Here is an 18,661-nt window from a genome sequence, read left to right as displayed (position 1 = left end):
GTACACACAAAACGTTAAGAATCGTGCTCTGACTTTTGGGTCACATACCAGTGGAGAGAATCTAGTTGGTCTGGGGATTGACTTCTCTTGAGTCAGGTGTCCACCTTGGTCTAATTAGTTGAGGCCAGGGGATCAGCATCACACAGAACAGATATGTCCTCCTCATCTCACCCTTTCAAGGGAGGCTGTGAGTGCATAGGACGTACTTCCAAAGAAGGGAGCCTGGCTGAGCTGGCCACCTTAGTTTACTTTGTAGTCATTTGTCATTTGTATTTGATACACAAAACAGTTTTCTTCCATTGTCATATTTTGCCACACATCTAGAAAATGTGTGCCATTAATCATCAAAGGAACCAGGCAGAAAAGTGGATAGATCCATATGAATCAGGAAGAGCCCCCCTGATGACACTAAGTAGCATCGCATTAGCATGGTAAGAAAACACAGTTAGGAGTTCCCGTCGTGGTGCAGTGGTTAACGAATCCGACTAGGAACCATGAGGTTGGGGGTTCGGTCCTTGCCCTTGCTCAGTGGGTTAATGGTCCGGCATTGCCGTGAGCTGTGGTGTAGGTTGCAGATGTGGCTCGGATCCCGCGTTGCTGTGGCTCTGGCGTAGGCCGGAGGCTACAGCTCTGATTTGACCCCTGGCCTGGGAACCTCCATATGCCGCGGGAGCGGCCCTAGAAATGGCAAAAAGACAAAAAAAAAAAAAAGAAAGAAAGAAAGAAAGAAAGAAAACACAGTTAGTGATTGGAATAAGAGCAAAATTGTGATGTTGAATGAAAAAAAATACACCCTCTTCTCCCTGCCAACCCAAGATCATGGATCCTGGAAGAGCTACTTCTTCCATACTCCTTTTTCTCCAAATTATAGATTGTCTCACATTGCACCTGTCCTGAATGGGTCCAGGATATTCATCTGAGACACACAAAGTTCCAGGAGAACAACACAACACTTACCACCTGCTTAAAGAGGGGCAAGGGGGTTTAATGCTGAGGACAGGCCTTCTTCTAACCTGTGGCTGAGTTAGGAATTTGAGTGCAGAGATTTCCAGAGAATCTCATTTTCCTTGGATAACCTCACAGATTTAGCTGCAGAATGTCGTGACATTGTTCCTCCTTTCCAGCTTTCCTACAGTTTCATTAATTCTGATAGATCTGGCAGCGCTGATTCAGGTTGGGGCTATTAGTTTGCTGGTTCTACGGATTTCTCTTCTGTTTTCATTTCAACATGCTGTTCTGACCTAATGGGCACACCTTTACCCCAGTCCCACCCTCCACCTCTACCCTGTGGCATTGCTTCTGTTTGCCTCTAAGAGCAGGGAGCTTGAGGGTGGGGCTAGGAAGTCCCAACAAGAATAAAAGATCCTGCCTGCTTTCTACTGTTCTCTTAAAGCAGACTGTGCATAGACCTTTATCGTAGAACTGAACGTATTTTGCCAAACCTACAATCATTCATTTATTTATTTTGACCTAGAACAGGCTGGCTCAGAGAGGTGCCAAGGTAGTGATTCTTGAATGAATAAATATATTTCTTTCTGTGGCTTGAGACCTTTTCCCCTGATTCTGCTTTTCAGCTATTAATGATCTTCTGCTATTTAAGGATTTACTCCGTGTGTGTGTGTGTGTGTATGTGTGTGTGTGTGTGTGTGTGTGTACACTTGCTCATTTAGTAAAGAATTTGAAGCCACTTTTTAAGTAATAATCCTTTCAATTTTGTCATCTCCAGTCCTGGAAAACAGTAGTCCCTTGGTCTATCTCCAGAGAGTTTGCTGCTGAATATATTTACTAAAGTCTCAGGCAGCATCCCTAGACTTCAGGCTGGGTTTAGCAGGAAGCCGCCTTGGCATGGTCAGGTTCAAAGCTAGAGAAGCTCAGACTAGGGGAAGCAGCCACTGAGAATCTCAGGGCACTGAATTAGAGAAGTGCTGAGGACTCTAGTTATTCCTTCTCCACAGGATTTAAAGAAACTCTTGCCTTCAGATCCCCACCTCCCACCCCGTCTCCATCCGAGACAGTATATCCCTTGCCTGATACCAACTGTTGGCTTTTAGAATGCAGATATGAATAGCATTGTAAAGAAAGGCCTTGCTGAAATGGCTCTGATGGTGTACTATTTGCCCTTGTTTAAACTCTGCTGGGCTGTGAGCATGGGAATCTGGGAACTGGAAAAAGAAGAACTAAGATGTCCCCAGTGTTCCCACCTCTTGCTTTTTAGCTCAGTGATTGGGAGATTGGCAGCCAAGGACACGTCTTTAACTGGGCTGGTCAGTAGAGGGTCCTCAGCCAGGATTGACATAAACTTCCCTCCCAAAGCTCTGCAGCAGAAATAGACTCTAAGCTCCATGAGGACAGTGGCCATATCTTTACCCCCAAACTGAAGTATCAGCACATGCTTCAGAGCCTGGAGCCTACTTAGTAGATACTCAGTAAATATTTGCTGAATGAACCTGAACTCTAGGAGCTCACAAGCTGGTTGGGGAGGTAGGCAACATGTAAACAAATAAATACTTGAGGGAGTTCCCGTCGTGGCGCAGTGGTTAATGAATCCGACTAGGAACCATGAGGTTGCGGATTTGATCCCTGCCCTTGCTCAGTGGGTTAACGATCCGGCGTTGCCGTGAGCTGTGGTGTAGGTTGCAGATGCGGCTTGGATCCCGCGTTGCTGTGGCTCTGGCGTAGGCCGGTGGCTATAGCTCTGATTCAACCCCTAGCCTGGGAACCTCCATATGCCGCGGGAGCGGCCCAAGAAATAGCAACAACAACAACAACAAAAGACCAAAAAATAATAAGTAAATAAATAAATAAATAAATAAATACTTGAAAATTATTATGATTGTTTGAGGGAGAAAGAACAGACTGCTATAAGAACAAATACTTTAGATGATATGGTGAGGAGGACAAAAGAAGTGACGTTTGAACTGAGATCTGAAAGATGAGAGGGAACCAGCCACTTGAAGAACAGGGAGAGGTAGATAAATAGGACACGCTCTTAAGCTCCTGGCCAGTTAATAGTAATGCCGAGGAGGAAGTCGAAGTCTGCCTGCCTATTTATCTTGATTCTTGTAGGCTATTTGTAGAAAAAAGAAGGGGTCTACTGTTGATTCATGGTTAGTCTGTTCACTGCTGCCCCCACCCCTCGCTGTTCCTTACATATCCAGCTTGGTTTTATAATGCTAGTGTTACAGCCTAGTGTTACAGGCTGGCAATCAAAGGCTCCAGTGTGTGTTTGGCCATAAGAACAATTATTTGTTTATGTGTCTGACTCCCCAACCAGACTATGAGCTCCTTGAAGGCAGTGAACTCCGTCTAATCCTTAGGACATAGCACACTATCTGGTAGAGTCAACAATTTTGTTTAATGACTGAATTGGTAATACAGTTAATATTTACTGAGTGCTTTCTGTGTGCCAGGTGATATAGTGAACACTTTACATGAGTTATCTCATTTAATTCTCAAAATTGCTCTAAAATGCAGGTAGTATTCTTATTCCCATCATGCAATTGAAGAAACTAAGGCTTAGGGTCTGAGTATCAGCAATTCAACTCCAGCTCCCACATTGTTTTGCCAAATTCGAGTGCTTCTGGTTGCCTTGAAATAGCTGAGATTGCTTGGAACTCTCAACGTAGCCGAATGAATGTGTGAATGATCTTATTTAACAATCCTTATGACAATCCTCATTGATAGGCTTATTCTACTCATTTCATGGAGAGAAAATTGAGGCTCAAAGAGACTACGACAATGGAGTTCCCGTCGTGGTGCAGCAGAAAAGAATCCAACTAGGAACCATGAGGTTGCGGGTTCGCTCCCTGGCCTCACCCAGTGGGTTAAGGATGCGGCGTTGCTGTGATAGGTTGCAGACACAACTTGGATCCCGCGTTGCTGTGGCTGTGGTGTAGGCCAGCAGCTGTATCTCCGATTGGACCCCTAGCCTGGGAACCTCCATATGCCAAGGAAACGGCCCTAAAAAAAAAAAAAGCAAAAAAAATAATAATGATAAAAAAAGAGACTATGACATTTAACCACAATCATGAAAAGAACATGTAAGTGGTTGGCTTATTTTCAAAGCTAAGCCCATGAGACTAGGTCCTGTGCTCGGACCCCATTCCGTGCTAACTCCAGACACCCAGCCACCAGGCAAGAATCTGCTCCACTGACTGTGTTAAAATTCTTTAAAAGTTGTCCAAGCCTGTCGAGAGCCTGAGGGTCTATTCCTGAAAGAGGGCACAGTGTAGGAATAGGCAGAGGAGAGTAGGAGAGTAGAGACTTTATCTTTTTAAAAACCAGAGATATATAATTCACATACCATAACAATTTACCAGAAAGTAAACACCAAAAGTGTATAATTCAATGGTTTTACAATATTCACAAGGTTGTGCAACTGTAACTACTAGCTAATTCCAGAGCCTTTTCATCACCCCCAAAAAGAAACCCTGTACCCACTTGCAGTCATTTTCCTTTCCCCATGCCCCCCAAGTCTTAGAAATCACTAATCCACTTTGTCTCTATGTGGATTTACCTATCCTGAATCTTTCACACAAATGGAATTATGCAATATATGGTTTTTTTGTGTCTGGCTTCTTTCAGTTAGCATTATTTTCAAGGTCCATTCATTGAAGCAAGTATTAATACTTTATTCCTTTTTATAGCTGAATAATATGCCATTATATGGATATACCACATTTTGTTTATTCATTCATCAGTTGATGGACTGTTGGGTTCATAATAACCACTTTGGGGTTATTATGAATAAAGCTACTATGAACATTCATGTATAAATTTTTTTTTTTTTTGGTCTTTTCTAGGGCTGCACCCACGGCATATGGAGTTTCCCAGGCTAGGGGTCGAATCAGAGCTGTAGCCGCCAGCCTACACCACAGCCACAGCAACGCAGGATCTGAGCCGCGTCTGCGACCTATGCCACAGCTCACAGCAATGCCAGATTCTTAACCCACTGAGCGAGGCCAGGGATCGAACCCACAACCTCATGGTTCCCAGTCGGATTCGTTAACCACCGAGCCACAATGGGAACTCCACGTGTATAAATTTTGTATGAATATGTGTTTTCACTTCTCTTGGGTATACACCTAGGAGTACAATTGCTGGGTCATATAGTAACGCTATATTTAACTTTCAGAGGAACTGCCAAATTGTTTTTCTTCTATTAATGAACTTTTTACATCAAAGTATAAGATGCAAACAGAAGAGTGCCCATATCATAAGCATACAACTGAAGAATTATTACAAAATGAACATAACCATGTCATCAGCACCCAAATCAAGAACTAGAAAATTTCCAGCACTCAGTACCTACTACTTCCAAAGGCTCACTGTTCTGACTTCTTTTCTTCTGTCCTTTATGATAGATTAATTTTGTCTGTTTTCAACTTCATATAAATGGAATTATGTGGCATGTACTCTTTTGTGTCTAACTTTTTCTGTCAACGGAATTTTAATGAAATTCATCCATGTTAGCAGTACCTTAATTTTCATTTCTGTATAATATTTTGTTGTAAGTCTATGCCACCGTTTAGCCATTTGTGTTGGATGTTTCATAGTTGTACGTATGTTTAGATTTTGTAGATATTTCCAGTTTTCCAAAGTGACTATATAAGTTTATACTCGCACACGCAGTGTATGAGGGTTCTAATTGCACCACATCTTTGCCAACAATTGTACTTTCTGCCTTTTTCCTTTTTGCCATTATAGTGACTGTGGAGTGGTAACAAATTATGATTTTCTGGAATTCCCGTTGCGGTTCAGCAGAAACAAATGTGACTGGTATCCACTAGGATGCAGGTTCGATCCCTGGCCTCACTCAGTGGGTTAAGGATACGGTGTTGCCGTGAGCTGCAGTGTAGGTTGCAGATGCTGCTTGGATCCTGCGTTGCTGTGGCAGCTACAGCTCTGATTCAACCCCTAGCCTGGGACCCTCCGTATACCACAGGAGTGACCCTAAAAAGATAAAAAAAAAAAAAAAAATTGTGGTTTTCTAACTCGCCTAATGACTAATGAGGTTCTATACGTTTTCAGTAATTATTGCTATTGGTCATTTAGTTGTAACCAAGCCTTTTGTCAATTTTTTATTGGATTCTTTGTCTTCTTATTGATTGCTCTGAGTTCTTCAGTATTCTGAAAATAAGTCCTTTGTTGGTTATGTATGATGCAGGTACTTTCTGCCACTTTATAGCTTGCTTTTTTTTTTTTTTTTTTTTTTGCTTTCTTAATTGTATCTTTTGAGGAACAGAAGTTCCTAACTTTGTCATAGTCCAATTTGTCAATCTTTTCCTTTATGATTTGTGTCCTGTTAAGAAATCTTTGCCTACCTAATGTCATGAAGATCAGGCCCTTATCATGAGTGTGTGTGTGTGTGTGTGTGTGTGTGTGTGTGTAGATAAGGAAGCAGTGTGTTACCCTATAGAGTAACACTTCACGGGGTGGAGAGGACACTGTGTCACCTACCGGGAGCAGGCTGGGTGGGGGCAGGGAGCCTGTGAGATCACAGCCGTCAGGGGCTGTGTTCCCAGCTGTCAAGCGTGTAATGGAGAGTGAAAGAGAATCTTCTGGTGGTAGAGGTCCTACGGATAATACTACCAGGCCCTCTAAATCACCTCTGCGCCCTACAGACCCGGCTGACTGTCCTCTCTTCTCCACTAAAACGGGGGAAAACATGAAATATGTGCTCCTGTGGAGTGCTCATGGCACAGGACAGGGCTCACGCGCTTTCAGGGCCAGATGCCAGCGGTATAGCTGTGATTTTTGTTGTTGTTGTTAAACCTGATGCCTTTTACCGCTCTGTTTCATCTCTGTTTGCAGAGAGGCTGGTGAGGTGGCCGACTCTGAGAGTGGGGCTAAACTATCCTTCAGACTGGTTGTCCCCCGATGGGCCGGCCTGAGCCCCCTCCCTGAGCCAGAGCTGACAGGAGCTGCTTGTTCTTCCTGGAGAAGGAGCGGGAGTAGAGAAGGCAGGAATGGGAGTTGCTACTGCACTTTCTGAGGGGCTCTGAGGAGTCCTCCCCCCGCAGGAAACCACTCGCGTCCCCCCCAGCCCCTTGGCTGCTTGTTAGTTAGAAAGCCATGGTTTGTGCTGGGGCTGGGTGGGGCTTGGGGGACAGTTTAGGCTCTGGCTTTCCAAAGGGGAGGGGGTGGTTATGGAGCAAGCAAAGGGTCACAGCTTAGGCTGTACCATTTGCTTGTCACCTTGAGAAGTTCCACCTTGTCTAGCAAAACCTCCTTTCAGAGGCAGCCACCACAAAGGACTCTTATGAGAGCAGCAGCCCCTGCCCCCACCCTCACTTCCACTCCCTTTACCATTATTTTTCTTTGGGGGCAGAGCTGAGGGGCCTTCCTGCTTTGACTTGGAGGGGCTGTACTTATTTTAAAAAGAGATTTAGAGTCTAGAGCCTCCCCATACCAGAGATTTGTTTTTCTGATTTTCTAGCACGGTTGGAGGACGCCCCCCGGGTTAAGGAAGGCTTTCCTTCTCTGGAGGGTGTTTTGTCTTTTCCCTCTATCTGTCTCTTGGGCTATTTAGAGATTTAAGAAAGAAGGCAAGAGAGCTATATTCTAGTACCACCAGGTCTCAGAACGAGATCCACCTCCTTCTGGGGAGTGGGAGGTGGGGAATGGGAGGGAGACATGGATGTCTCATTGGGTGATTGATTTTAAGAGGCAATATATGTAGTGGTTCAAGTGTGTGTTCTGAAGGTTAGCTTCCTGCGCCTTCTGCTGCTTTCTAGCTGTGGCCTTGGTCAAGTTTCATAACCTCTCTGAGCCTGTTTTCTCATATATAAAATGAGAATGATTTTAGTACCTCCCTGATAAGGTTGCTGTGGAGATTAGTTGAAATACTGCATTGAAATGTTTGGCCTAGTGCCTAGCACATTGAAAGCATTCCAAAATGTTAATCTTACTAATATTATTCAAGCCTTCTGTTTGGCCCTCTCTTTCTTCCCATCTCCCTTCTCTCAGGCAGTTCGGGCCTCAAGCAGAACCAGAAAAATCTGACTGGTACATATGAAGAGGACTGGGCTTTAACTGTTTCGAACTCTGTATCTATCTTATCTTGACTGCATTTCCAGCACCATGAGGGAGAATGAGGCTGCAAAGCTATCCCATTTTGAAGGGCAAGCCACGAAGAAAGCGATGCAGTGATGTGCCTGGGCTGCAGGCACGCGTGCTTGAACGTCTGAGTGGATGCGCGTGTCCGTCCTCCCACCTTGTTTTAAAAGGGGAGAAGACTCAGGTGGACTCTCATTAATTGGCAAGGACTCAAACACAAGATTAAGCTCAGGCCTGTCTGTGTTTTTTCCTTAGCAGAGCCCAGCGCTGAATGGGTGGGTGCTGAGAATCCAGAAGCGGTGGGACAGGATGGCGAGGTCAGCCACAGCAGGGCACAGTGGTCAGGCCTTGCATGACACAGACCCAACAAAGCCAAAGCAGACCAAACACAGGGGCAGGTCGGCTGTCTCGTCGACTTCACACACCACCTCAAGGGCAGCGTGCCTTGTATCCTTACAGGGCTGGGTCCCTCCCAAGTCACCAGGGTTTGTGTTGGGTGACCTGAGAGAACTCAGAGGGCACTCCATGAGGGCCAACACAGAGGGGCCCCTTAGGGTTGGATCTTGCCTGAAGCACCTCATCCAAGTGAGCTGCTATGGAAAAACGTCAAACGCCACGAAGGGAGAATAAGCTAACTGCTTTTTAAAAACCCGGCCATCACCACCACCTCTCTCTTCTCTGTGCTGTTAACTTTTTTCTCTCGGACTCTCAGATTCATCTCTGTGAGATGAATCCCATCAAAAACATATGGCTAACTATTTTACTTTAAAATGGAAATTCCAGAATTCCTGACAGGGCGCAGTGGAAACAAAGCTGACTAGGAACCATGAGGTAGTGGGTTCAATCCCTGGCCTCGCTCAGTGGGTTAAGATATCTGGTGTTGCCGTGAGCTGTGGTGTAGGTCACAGACGTGGCTCAGATCCCATGTTGCTATGGCTGAGGCATAGGCCAGCAGCTGTAGCTCCAATTCTACCCCTAGCCTGGGAACCTCCATATGCTATAGGCGCGGCCCTAAAAAGCAAAATAAAATAAAATAAAAAATAAAATAAAATAAAATGGAAATTCCATAGCAGAGCTTCTTGCCCAGGCAACACCGGGGCACAGGAGAGGGTGGTGAGAAAGGGTTCCCGGTGGAATGATAGTTGGATGAGCTGGGCATTGGTGGAATACTTTAGCTAACATTTTTCAGAGTCAGCTGTTTGTGCTTTATGTGCTTTTGGAATGAGAAGCTTTACTGTCTCCACCGTTACACGTACCGCCTCCCCAGAACAGAGGGTGAGGAGGTTATAAGTGAAATCTTAGCCTCCTGGGTAGGTCCTGAACATTGGGAGAATAAGGCAGACCTTTGAGAGGCGACAAGAGCATTTAGGGGGAGATCAGGAGACATAATTTATATGGAGCAGGAGACCTTTACATGTACTATCTCATATAATCCTTCTGTCAGTCTCAGAAAAGTAGGTATTGGTTTCCTCATTGTTCTGGTGAGGAAACAGAGGCTAAGAGAGGTTAGTAACATAGATGCTAATGGGAAAAGCAGGATTTAAAGCCAGGATCTTGGCTCAGAAACTGAGGATTGGACTCATATGTGGACAGTGAACTACCCACAGGTTATTGGCTAGGTTTCTGTGACCGTATCCCTCCTGACCTGGGCTTTGACCAGTCACTGAATTGTTAGCAGATCATGTGCTTTGGGATACGGTGGGGAAAGTTTAATAATTGGGTGAGACCCTGGTTTCCCCAGGCACTAGGAGGTTAAGGCATTTCTTGAGCCTCCTTTGCCTTGCAAAGGGAGGACTAGCCATTCCTTGGGTACTTATTCTACCCTCTCATGTAATCTTTTCATGAACTCTATGATGGAGATATTATTAGTCTCAGCCCTCCCTCCCTGCCCTCATATCTACCCAACTCTCTGTCTTTTTTCTCTCTCTTAAAATAAAACATTGGTTAAATATAATGACTTGCTCAAAGTGTCACAGTTAGCAAATGGAAGACCTTAGGTATGAGTCCAAGGTCTTTGAGACTCTAAAGCCAAGGGTTAACACTTGTTTCTACTTCTCTGTTTTTCTGAGACTTTTTTCCCCTAATTCCCGGATAGTTTTGCTTCTTCGCTTTTGAGTGAGAAGCCACTTTCAGCTTTCTCTTTTTGAACTTTTTGATATTTCCCTTAGGCATTGGCTTCGCCTTTCCCACTGGGTCTCCCTCTTTTCCCACTCAAGCTGGGTCTGTTGTGGACCAGGGCCATTTCAGGTTCTCTCCGATTTCATTTTAGGTTTCTGGATCATCCCTCTGTAACATCTACCTTATGCCCTGGAGTAGAGTTATCTTTGACTCCTCTGACATCCTACACCTAATGCATCAGCAAACCTGTTGGCCATACCTTTAAATATTTCCGGAATCTCGTCACTTCTCACCACCTCTACTGTTGCCGCCCAGGCCAGGCTACCATCATCTCCCACTGCTGTTATTGTAGTAGCCTCCCAACAGATCCACTGACTTCTTGTCTTTCTGCATTCAAAGCGATCTTTTAAAAAAAATTTTTAGATCATTTTTAAAAATTATAGTTGACAAAAAAAAAATTGGAGTTACTGTCGTGGCGCAGCAGAAACGAATCTGACTAGGAACCATGAAGTTGCTGGTTTGATCCCTGACCTCGAACAGTGGGTTAAGGGTCTGGCGTTGCCGTGAGCTGTGGTGTAGGTCGTAGAGGTGGCTCGGATCTGGCTTTGCTATGGCTCTGGTGTAGGCTGGCGGCTATAGCTCCGATTAGACCCCTAGTCTGGGAACCTCCATATGCCGCTGGTGTGGCCCTAGAAAGAGAGAAAGACAAAAAAAAAAAAAAAAAAAATTATAGTTGATTTACAGTGTTGTGCCAATTTCTGCTGTAAAGCATAGTGACCCAGTCATACATATTCATACCTTCTCTTTCTCATACTGTCTTCCATCATGGTCTCTCCAAAAAGATTGGATAAAGTTCACTGGAAGTGATATTTTTAAAATGTAAACCAGATCACTTCACTCTTCTGTTTATCAACTCTAATGGCTTCCCATCTTAAAGAATAAAAGATCATATGTTACCTTATTTTGTGACTTCAAGTAAACACACAGACACATATCCACATACCTGCCAGGCTCTTCCTCTGTTATAGGGTGACCATCTAATTTATCATCCAGGAGTCCCCGTTGTGGCGCAGTGGTTAGCGAATCCTACTAGGAACCATGAAGTTGTGGGCTCGATCCCTGGCCTTGCTCAGTGGGTTAAGGATCTGGTGTTGCTGTGAGCTATGGTGTAGGTTGCAGACGCAGCTCAGATCCCATGTTGCTGTGGCTCTGGCATGGGCATGGGCCGGTGGCTACAGCTCCGATTCGACCCCTAGCCTGGGAACCTCCATATGTCAAAGGAGTGGCCCAAGAAATGGCAAAAAGACAAAAAAATAAATAAATACATAAATAAAAATTTTAAAAATTTTTAAATAAAAATAATTTATCATCCAAATGGGGACACTTATAAAAGAGAAAAAGACCTCTATTAATAAATGACAATAAGCATAAACTGAGACTGACCCAGGCAAACTGGGAGTCTGGTCCCTTGATCTAGAGTGCTGCGTGGATCGTTCTCTCACTTCCCTTTAGGTCTTTTTGAAGTGTCACCTCTCAGTGAGGCCTTCTTTGACCTCCATTTAAAACTGCAACACATTCCTGTCCTATCCCACAATGCCTGCACTGATTTATTTTCCTCTGTGGTGCTAACACCATCTGATAGAGTATATGTTTGAATTAGCTATGTTTGTTATTGGTCTCTCCTCTCTATCTTTTTTAAAATTTTTAATTTCTTTTGTTTCTTTTTTTTATTATTCTTTTTTTATTTTTTTGGTCTCTCCTCTCTAGAATGTAAACTTCAGGAGGCAGGGGATTTTTATCTCTTTTCTTTTTTTTGGTCTTTTTGCTATTTCTTTGGGCCGCTTCCTCGGCATAAGGAGGTTCCCAGGCTAGGGGTCGAATCAGAGCTGTAGCCGCTGGCCTATGCCAGAGCCACAGCAACGCGGGATCCGAGCCGTGTCTGCAACCTACACCACAGCTCACGGCAACGCCAGATCGTTAACCCACTGAGCAAGGGCAGGGATCGAACTCGAAACCTCATGGTTCCTAGTCGGATTCGTTAACCACTGCGCCACGACGGGAACTCCTTTTATCTCTTTTCAATAAAGTATACACCCAGCATCTACGCTGAACACAGCAGTAGATCATCAGTAAATATTTGCCAGGGGATAGTGGAGGAAGGAATTCTGTTCTGAAGTCTTTCTCTTTGGAGTCCTTTTTCTAAATCACTTTTTCTTGCTCCTTTCTATTTATTTTGGTAACCCTTTGGTAACCTGAGACCTTAGAAAGATTACCAGTGTGCTCTTACCCTTAAGAGGAGCTAACAATGAAATTTTCCATGATTTTCTAGCCTGAGACGTGGCCCCTAGGGAAGGAAGTTTGTATCCAGGACAGCAGTTTACTACATTGCAGGAGGGAGGGGAGGATTCCTGCCCTTTCAAAGTCTCATGGTAAGGGCCCTGCCCTGGCAGTTATGATATTGTGACGATATTGTGACGGTCGGTCGGTGTCAGGGCCTTGGGGCTGTGCCAGTTTCTGGGGCTGGTACCAGAACCGAAGACCTACTCAGGGCAGATGCAGGGAGCTCCAGTTTGCTCATTTCCCCTTTTCTCTTCTGTCTCTTTAAACCTGGATACTTCACCGGTGGGTCCCTACTGAGCAGAGTCAGCAGTATATCAGGGTCTGGCCTTTCCTTACTCAGCATCATGAAGGTTTCTTTTCTGAAGTAGCCTCAGAGGAAAGGAGGGATGAGATGGGAGTTGGGAGGGGGGTGGGATCAGACCTTTTGCTTCCAGTTGAAAGTGGCAATTGGGATTATTTCAGCAGATCCTGTTGGGACCAGAGGGTAGGAGGTGGGGTCTTAGAATTTCCAGACCACAAAGAGTGAGATTTAGACTCAATGAAGATGGGAGCTGCTGCTAAAGGAGGAGAGTATGGGGCCTAGGAACCAAGATGGGCTGCCATAGAGGCAAGAAAGGGAAATAAAATGCCCTTTATGTTTCCCGTAACTTTGGTTTTCCTAATGCTGCTGATATGGCCCTATAGCAGGGACCAAAGTCCTAGTGAATTGGTGGTGGGAGACAGACATAGCTATTAGAGACAGGAGAGTGATGTCACTTTTGTGACTATAAAGTAGTCATGGGAGGAGCTGTAAGTCATAAAGAGGTTCTCAGTGTAGCAGGAAGCCTAAAAAGGGAAACCTGGAGGAAACTTCTGATTCTTCACCATTGTATCGGCAGTAGTTTAAAGCCAAGGAAGCCTTGGCAAGCAGTTGATAGCAGAGAAAGCCACTTTCCTTTGTGAAGCAAAGGAATTCCCATAATTAATTCAGAAAAGTCCTCTGCAGTTTGATGGATATGAATTTAGCCCTCCAGTCTCATTTCCCATGAGCCACATCCACCTGCCCTGTCTTTTTCACACTTTTGTGCCTCAGTTGCTTCCACCACATTCAAAGTCTAACCTTGCAAAGGCTTAACTCGATGTCACCACCTCTGAAGCATTTCACAGGACTCTCAGGCAGACTTTGTCCCTTTCTTCTTCTCTGGGTTCTTATTACCCTTTGTTTATAACTCTGTTATAGTATAATGCTTGTAAAAAAAAAAAAAACATACGCAGGTTCCTGCTGCTATCTGAAAGTAGAGCATTCCTATGAAAGCTTTTGTAAGCTGAAGTGGCCTAAAGTGAAGAGGCAATTACTTTTTTTGGCAAAAGTGAGGATCTTTGAATTTCTCCCAGTTAGTGAAAACAGGTACTCATGAAGGCTTTTCCTAAAAGCAAAGTGGCATAAAGCAGACACCTGCATCTGCCTCTCTCCCATGTGAATGTACACTCTTCGAGGCAGGGTGTGCGATTCATTTATCTTTGTTCTAACTCCGAGCCATTCTGAGGAGAGAAGGACTGGAACGTCCGCTTCCCCTCCCCCGGCCTCAGAGCGCCTGGCGCATGGTAGAATCTCAATCACTTTTCTTCTGAGTAGAATTGATTCTGGGGTTAATCCGATGAGCATATTATACAGTAGACTGACCTGGCTCTTCTTCCCCTACCCATTCTGGGCAGTGACCCGCTTGTGGCTGGTACACCCTGCTCCTGGCTCAGGTGTACTTCTAGCAGGGGGCACTGCTATTTGCTTTTCTTGGTCCTGACTCCAGCTTCTCCCTTTGATCTCTGCTGCCCGCCCCAGCTAGCCCCTGCCATTGTCCTGCCCAGGGAGCTAATGTTTCTGCTTCCCAGGCTCAGGCCTCGCCACCTCTCTCCCCTAGCGTGCTCTAAGCATGCTGCCCAAGTGATCAGTGATGATGGGGAACTGCTAGGATAGGATTAAGGGGACAGCCCTTCAGCCCCCAAAGGATTCCAGGTAGGGCTGCCTCCTCCTTTATCTGCTCACTTTTTTCTTGTCCCCTAAGGGACCTTGTTCCTGAGCTGGATGGGAATCTAGGCAGATGACCTGTGAGGTAAGGGATTAAGGGTTGTAATCCTAGGGAAGGCTGTACTGCCCTTTAGACTAACATCAAAATTCTGTGGTTTAGGGAGTTCCCGGTGTGGCTCAGCGGGTTACAAACACAACTAGTATCCATGAGCATGCGGGTTCAATCCCTGGCCTTGATCAGTGGGTTCAGGATCCAGCGTTGCCATGAGCTGTGGTGTAGGTCGCAGACACGGCTCAGATCATGTGTTGCTGAGGCTGTGGTGTGGCCCGCAGCCTCGGCTCTGATTTGACCCCTAGCCTGGGAACTTGCGTATGCCATGGGTGTGGCCCTAGGGGAAAAAATATTCTATGGTTGAGAGAAGTAAATAGGGTAGTCTTTTCATGTGGGGGTTCTGAGGCCAGATTGTCTGGATTCTAATCCTGTTCCAGCACTTACTACCTACGACTGTCAGCAGATGGGGTCACACGCACGCCTGCCATGCTCCTTCATTCGCACAGACTTATTGAGCTCTCCTGTGGGCCAGGTTGTTCTAGGTACCAGGAAAATAGCAGTGAATAAGACAAAATGGATTAATACATTTAATACCGACAACAGTGTCTGGCACAGAGTAAATATGTGGGAAGTGTACCCAATATTCTCTTCTTAGTACTTTTCTGAGAATAGACCCTCAGGTGGGATGACCTTTGGCAGCAACTGCAGGACCAGATCTCGCTGAGAAGGGGAATCATGAAGGGCTAAGATGCACATTCAGGATTGGGACTAGCTTTAGGGGCCTTTTATTTCCACCACTTCGTCCTGAAACTAAATACATGAACTGGTTAAAGGTCACCCTGGAAATGTGATGAGGAGATGACCCTGGCCTGTGTTTAGATTCTGCCCAGCCCCTTTGTACAGCAACACACTGCCTACCAAGCTGCGTGTGAATGACCCTGGGGAGGCCCGCGTGAAGGGAGATCCCAGAGACATGAGAGATGAGGGCGGAGAAGAGCCATTGGCCTCTCGGCTGTCAGGGCTCTCTGGCCATAGAGCAGAGGCCCTTCTGCTGGAGGTGGTGGCCTGGGGGTTGGAGAGCTGAACTTGGGAAGGAGAGTGACGTGAGGTGGAGGCACGTGGCCTGTTTCAGTTCGTTCCTCAGGGAAGGCTGCTGAAGAGGGAGGGCGGTGATACTCCTAGTGTGATTACAGCTGGAAGCAAAGTCTGCCCTCAAGGCTCCTGATTCATTGTCTGTGGTTTCCAGTGAAAGTCCAAGACTGACCTAGTCTTTATGTGAGTAGGGTTGGAGCGGAAATCTAGGTTACATTTCCTGGGGATCAACAAGGTTTTTTTTAAGCTACCACCAGGCTCAGGGAAAGAGCTGTATGGTCCGACTCTATGGTTCAGCATCTGCTTCGCTGCTCCTCCCACTTTCTCTCTTCCGTCCTTCTCCCACAGTGGTTTTTCAGAAATGAATGCCCTTAGGGCACAGAGAGAGTGCCCTTGACATGAGATGTGGGCCAATCCAGGATTCTTGGGTTTGTTCCCATGTGAGCTGCTGGCATGGCTTCCCTTGGAGACCTGCTCACTTGGCCGGGAACCATGGCAATTTGCATGCATAGGGACAGATGAAGTAGTTCTGGGCCCTTTCCAAGATTCTGAAGTACAGCCAGGTTTGGGTCCACTGGACACCATACTCTTTCATCTCATTTTTATTGCACTTTCTCCAGTCTTCAGCTGTTACTTCAGCTCAGTTCAGCCAAGTGTATGAAACTTGAACTAGGTAAAGCATTTCGCTGTGGGTATAAATCCACAATTTATTCCATAGTGAAGGAAGCAGATAAATGTAGTGTGATTATAGCAGTGTTACTCAACTTTTCATCATCACTTCCCTGAGGAACGTTCTAAGATATTTTTTCTTAATCATCCCCCCTCAGAAAATTTTAATACCACAGATATACCAAAATCATACTTGACTCTTTTTTTTTTTTTTTTTTTTTTTTTTTTTTTTTTTTTTTTTTGGTCTTTTTAGGGCTGCACCTGCAGCAGATGGAGGTTCCCAGGCTAGGGGTTGAATTGGAACTGTAACTGCTGGCCTACGCCACAGCCATAGCAGATCAGAGCTGTGTCTGCAACCTACACACCACAGCTCACGGCAACACTGGATCCTGAACCCACTGAGCGAGGCCAGGGATCGCACCTCTGTCCTCATGGACACTAGTCGGGTTCATTAACTGCTGAGACACGACAGGAACTCCTGCAAAATTATGTTTCTGTACTCTGTGTGTATCTGTGCTTTATGCTTTAAAAGAGTAAGACTTTCTCACCCCTCCTCCCAAGAGTAAATTTCGTCTTCCCCATCTTGGGGGAAATGTCACCCCCATTGTGAGTTCGTGGATTATGGTAAAGCACAGTGGGATTCATAAGGAGTATAAAATGGTGAGCAAGCCCCCAGAGCTTTGTAAACTTGGCTGCTCCCATCGCCTTTGACTGAACATCATAGCTCCATGATTCAGTTTTGTCTCTCAGACTATCATTCCCATTTTGCTCTCTTTCCCCTTTCCTAGATTTCATCCCATTTCTCTCTCCAGTGTAGAAGTTTAGGAGTGAATTTAATTAAAATAGTAATCTGTGCAGCTCCAGGACAATTTAGGGAAGATGATTTCCTAAGGCAGTCCTCTAGGAGGTCATCCTTTTGGAAGAACAAACCTAGAGACCTACAGGATATTCAAGGGGAAATTCAAGAGACCTAGGTATTGAGGGAAATAAAGATATGTATTTGGAGTTGCCTTTCAGAGGAGAAGACTCCCAAGAGGTGTTATATTGGTCCCAGTAGGTTTGGCTTATGGAATCCTATACTGGATCTAACTTCTCTATATAAATTCTTTTAGGGGCTGATGCCAATTCTGCCAGTGGGATAGCGAGTTTCATTTCTCCTACAACACCATGTAACCAATAATAGCATCTCCTGTACCTTATAGAAACTACCAGAGGCATGCAGTGTTGGTGATGGAAGACCTTTTGTCACAAATCTACAGAGTCTGTATATGGCAGTCACCAGACAAGAGATCCAAGTGGGACAGGAGCATCAAGGCACAGGTGAGTAGCTCCAGAAGTACTCAGTCTTCTGGGGGTTAGTTAGGGTCTAGGTTTGTGCTGTCCAGTATGGTAGCTCTAGCCATCTGTGACTATTTAAATGTAAATAGTAGAAATTAAATAAAATGAAAAGTTAATCTCTTCATTTGCATATTTCAAATGCTCCGTAGCCGTGTATGGCCAGTGGCTACCAAGGTGGACAGTGGAGATAAAGAACATGCCATCACTGTAGAAAGTTTTATTAGGACTGGTCTAATGCTTAGGAGAATTAGTGAGAGGAACAGGAGAAAGACGGAGACAGGCAGGCAATATGTAGAAAAATTAGCTGTTTGGGGTCAGGGAAACCCTCATCCTGCATGGTTAAAGGGGGCCTGGGGACGCTTCCTAATAGAAACAGGGCCTTCCAAAAGGTAGTTGGAAGTGGATCTTCTTCTATTTATGTATTAATCCCAAGGCCTGGCATTTATCAGAATGCTGGGTAAAAGCTAATGCCTTCCTGGTAAGAAGGTGGCATAATCATTCATCATTATCCTCCCTTGATCTTTTGATTTCAGGAGATCCCCAGACCTCAAGCAGTACCTCCTCCCAGGATGCCAATGGCCAGCTTCTGAACCAGCCAGAGGAGCCAGTCTCCTCAGCACCATCCCTCCCAGTGCCTGAGAAGGAGCCCACAGTAAGTCACGAGCAGCATCCTAGATAGCATTTCAAGAGCTGGAGGAGTGTCTGCACCTAAAGCCTCCAAGCCAGTGGTCCCTGGAATTGTCACCTAGTTGACACTGTCTTCACAACAATGGGGGATATTTGTGACCAGGGGTTTAAATTGTAGATTTCTAGATGGAGAGTCATCGTCTTCTGCATCTTCCTTTTGCTCTCTCCTCACTGCAGTTCTTCCGAATGATGGACCTTGGCTCCTTTTCTCCCGTAACTGTACTTTCAGTGATGGTCCATGAGGTTGTCGCCTAGAGGAAAAGGGATGTGCACATCTCCTGCCCAGAGGGTTATATCACTTC

The 18,661-nt window shown here is 45.3% G+C and overlaps 1 protein-coding gene across 9 annotated transcripts in view; it reads left to right on the top strand.

The window, feature by feature from the left end:
- The window catches only part of NHEJ1 (non-homologous end joining factor 1), a 91,034-nt gene that overhangs the window by 68,526 nt on the left and 3,847 nt on the right, over window positions 1-18,661 (top strand). For 7 of the 9 annotated variants that reach the window (XM_085000488.1, XM_085000483.1, XM_085000480.1 and 4 more), the window contains 2 exons: window positions 17,537-17,654; window positions 18,206-18,324. In XM_085000488.1, coding sequence (XP_084856614.1) covers window positions 17,537-17,654; window positions 18,206-18,324 — 237 coding nt within the window. Of the gene's footprint in view, window positions 1-12,505; window positions 12,606-17,536; window positions 17,655-17,896; window positions 18,325-18,661 lie in introns of those variants that run through there. The other 2 variants (XR_014830156.1, XR_014830157.1) reach the window with 2 other exon arrangements.

Source organism: Sus scrofa, chromosome 15, assembly GCF_054392235.1.
Source record: "Sus scrofa isolate SSC_HxYL_T2T_F1_AM1 chromosome 15, Sscrofa_HxYL_maternal_Yorkshire_Landrace_v2.0, whole genome shotgun sequence".
Classification (NCBI taxonomy): Eukaryota; Metazoa; Chordata; class Mammalia; order Artiodactyla; family Suidae; genus Sus; species Sus scrofa.
Note: the sequence above shows the minus strand (reverse complement) of the source record. Positions and strands in the feature narration are given on the sequence as shown.